This window comes from Octopus bimaculoides, chromosome 9 (assembly GCF_001194135.2).
Source record: "Octopus bimaculoides isolate UCB-OBI-ISO-001 chromosome 9, ASM119413v2, whole genome shotgun sequence".
Classification (NCBI taxonomy): domain Eukaryota; kingdom Metazoa; phylum Mollusca; class Cephalopoda; order Octopoda; family Octopodidae; genus Octopus; species Octopus bimaculoides.
In genome coordinates, this window is record NC_068989.1 from 16,655,769 (window position 1) to 16,659,258 (window position 3,490).

The following is a 3,490-nucleotide window of genomic DNA, read 5'->3' on the forward strand; positions in this document are numbered from 1 at the left end:
AAAATGAAAAAAGCAAATAAAACGAAGGTATGGAGATTAAATACGCTTTACACCGCTTAATCAGCCAAAGGAATAAATGTAAACAACTGAATACTTGTCAGTGATTGGTTGAAATTATCGAAATAAGACAATTTTTTACATGAAATAAATTCGAATACAAAAATATTTTTCTGTTCTATAACACAAAATAGATAAGTATACGAAGTTTGAAAGTCTTTCCGTACCAAAAACACTACGTAAAACATTAATGAAAAATGTGGCCCCCGTTTTAAAATAGATCCATAATTTATTAACAGCAGGCATAAAAGCTTTCTGAACCTTTTACTATCCTATTCTTACTCTGACCGCCATGCTTTCGGAGTATTCACTTCTGCTGCTAATTAGGTCACATAGTTGGATAGGTAGGTACGTATGTATATTGGAATGACATAATTATTTATTATCTGCTTACAGATTAGCACCAGGCCAATCCTGATCAGAGGTATTTCAGCAATGAACATTTCACTCTTCGTGTATTCTCAGAAACTATGTTGTTATGTTGCCTAGTGTATCTTTGGTGTTTAGCTTTCAATCAATTAGGTAGTAAGGAACCAGACATTGAATAAAAGCATTCTAGTCATGACTATCCTTGTCAAGTACTGGGACCAATTTGATATTCCAATAAATCTTTCTCAGTGTAAATGCAATTATAACAGAAGATTAGACTATCGCCTCAGCAAATTGTAGCCTAGTTACTATGCCAGTCTTACAAATACCATTATTAACCCCCTTGTATTCTAGTGATTAGCTGTCAAATTTGGTCTGAATCACCTGGTATTGAAATGTTATGACTGTCCCAATCAGTAGTAACATCATTATGTAAGAACTATCTTAAATGTTGTGCATTTAGAGTAAGATGACATCACAAAACTGACATCTCTCCCTAAGTCATAGTCAGAGGATAAGTTGAATCATATGCTGTTGTTGTTGGCACTCCGTCGCTTACGACGTCGAGGGTTCCAGTTGATCTGATCAACGGAACAGCCTGCTGGTGAAATTAACGTGCAAGTGGCTGAGCACTCCACAGACACGTGTACCCTTTATGTAGTTCTTAGGGATATTCAGCGTGACACAGTGTGACAAGGCTGACCCTTTGCATTACAGGCACAACAGAAACAGGAAGTAAGAGTGCGAGAAAGTTGTGGTGGAAGAGTACAGCAGGGTTCGCCACCATCCCCTGCCGGAGCTTCGTGGAGCTTTAGGTGTTTTCGCTCAATAAACACTCACAACGCCCGGTCTGGGAATCGAAACCGCGATCCTATGACCACGAGTCCGCTGCCCGCCCTAACCACTGGGCCATTGCGCCTACACGTGGAGGCGCAATCATATGCTACATGCTAATGAAACACACGTAGCTTCCTCAGCTTACAATTAATTACATGTACTCTGTTTATGGCACTTATTTTCAGCTCTACAGACTAAATCAATTCGAACTTGAGTGTCTCGAATGCTTGGAATGCTAACTTGGTCATCTACAGTTTTAACAAGAATCATGCTGTTATTCTACCAATAATAACAAAGTGAATAGTTCTATAAAAAATACATTTTTTGAATGCCTACCAAATAAGAGTTCACACATTTGCATGGAATTACAAATGCTTTTTTAATTTTTTTGCTAGGAAGTAGCAAAGAGATGGGTATAGGGAATTGGATGATCTCAGTAGATAACTGATACTTTATTGATTAAGAGAAATATACAAAATCAAAGTCAATTCTTAAGATTTTAATTCAGGATTTAGAATGTTGACAATATATTTCCCTGAACATTAATCTCTGTGCCCTATTGTTTTTTTTTTTGCCACTCCAACAAATAAGAAAAAAATACAAAGTAAAGGATTTAGATCTTTATTTGTGGGAGAGTGGTCACAATATTACTGAGTGATTTAGTATTCCTCATCATCTTCATCTTCAGCTTCAGTTGTATCAATTCCAACCTCTTCATAGTCCTTCTCCAGAGCTGCCAAATCCTCACGGGCTTCAGAGAACTCACCTTCTTCCATACCTTCTCCCACATACCAGTGAACGAAAGCACGTTTGGCATACATCAAGTCAAATTTGTGATCAAGACGAGCCCAAGCTTCAGCAACAGCTGTGGTGTTGCTCAACATGCACACGGCACGTTGAACCTTAGCAAGATCACCTCCTGGAACAACAGTTGGTGGTTGGTAATTGATACCAACCTTGAAGCCAGTTGGACACCAGTCAACAAACTGGATTGACCTCTTTGTCTTGATAGTTGCAATGGCAGCATTGACATCTTTTGGTACGACATCACCACGATACAACATACAGCAGGCCATGTATTTCCCATGACGTGGGTCACACTTAACCATCTGGTTTGCTGGTTCAAAGCAGGCATTTGTAATCTCAGCTACAGTCAGTTGTTCATGATAGGCTTTCTCAGAAGAAATGATTGGAGCATAAGTAGCCAATGGGAAATGGATCCTAGGATAAGGTACCAAGTTGGTCTGAAACTCAGTCAGATCAACGTTAAGAGCACCATCAAATCTCAAAGACGCAGTGATTGAGCTGACAACTTGAGCAATTAAACGGTTTAAGTTAGTATAGCTAGGTCGCTCAATATCAAGATTTCTTCGGCAGATATCGTAGATAGCTTCATTATCAACCATGAAAGCACAATCAGAGTGCTCAAGAGTGGTATGGGTGGTCAGGATAGAATTGTATGGTTCTACAACAGCAGTTGCTATTTGAGGAGCAGGATAGATGGAGAATTCTAGTTTAGACTTCTTTCCATAGTCAACACTGAGACGTTCCATAAGAAGAGATGTGAATCCGGAACCAGTACCACCACCGAAACTGTGGAAGATTAAGAAACCTTGAAGGCCAGTACATTGGTCAGCAAGTTTGCGAATTTTGTCAAGAACCAAATCAATGTGTTCTTTTCCAACAGTATAATGACCTCTGGCGTAGTTATTGGCTGCATCTTCCTTTCCTGTGATGAGTTGCTCGGGATGGAAAAGTTGTCTGTACTGACCGGTACGAATCTCATCTGAAAGTAAAAAAAAACAAAAAACTCATGTGAATCATCTGTTCAAAAGTTGAATGGCATTAGAATTTCCAAAATTTAACAGTAAGGTACAGAAATACATCTGAAAATACTCACCAACAACAGTGGGTTCCAAGTCTACAAAAACAGCCCTAGGGACGTGTTTTCCAGACCCTGTTTCACTGAAGAAAGTGTTGAAAGAGTCATCTCCACCGCCAACTGTTTTATCAGATGGCATCTGGCCATTTGGCTGGATTCCATGCTCCAGACAATAAAGTTCCCAGCAGGCATTACCAATCTGGACTCCAGCCTGTCCAACGTGGATACTGACACATTCCCTCTGGAATAAGATAATACATAATTTTAGAGAAATACTGATGACATTTGGCTGGGTAAACATTTTTTTCTATGCATACATATACATCATCTCTACATGAGTATATG

At 39.2% G+C, this 3,490-nt stretch overlaps 1 protein-coding gene across 2 annotated transcripts in view; it reads right to left on the reverse strand.

Annotated features, from left to right (window-relative positions):
- Positions 1 to 1,679: 1,679 nt before the first annotated feature.
- Positions 1,680 to 3,490, reverse strand: part of LOC106869659 (tubulin alpha chain) — a 12,368-nt gene continuing 10,557 nt past the window's right edge. For both annotated transcript variants that reach the window (XM_014915478.2, XM_052970440.1), the window contains exons 2-3: positions 3,164 to 3,386; positions 1,680 to 3,049 (exon numbers count right to left, since the gene is read on the reverse strand). In XM_014915478.2, the coding sequence (XP_014770964.1) occupies positions 1,923 to 3,049; positions 3,164 to 3,386 (1,350 nt within the window). In that variant the 3' untranslated portion in view covers positions 1,680 to 1,922. The remainder of the gene's footprint in view (positions 3,050 to 3,163; positions 3,387 to 3,490) is intronic.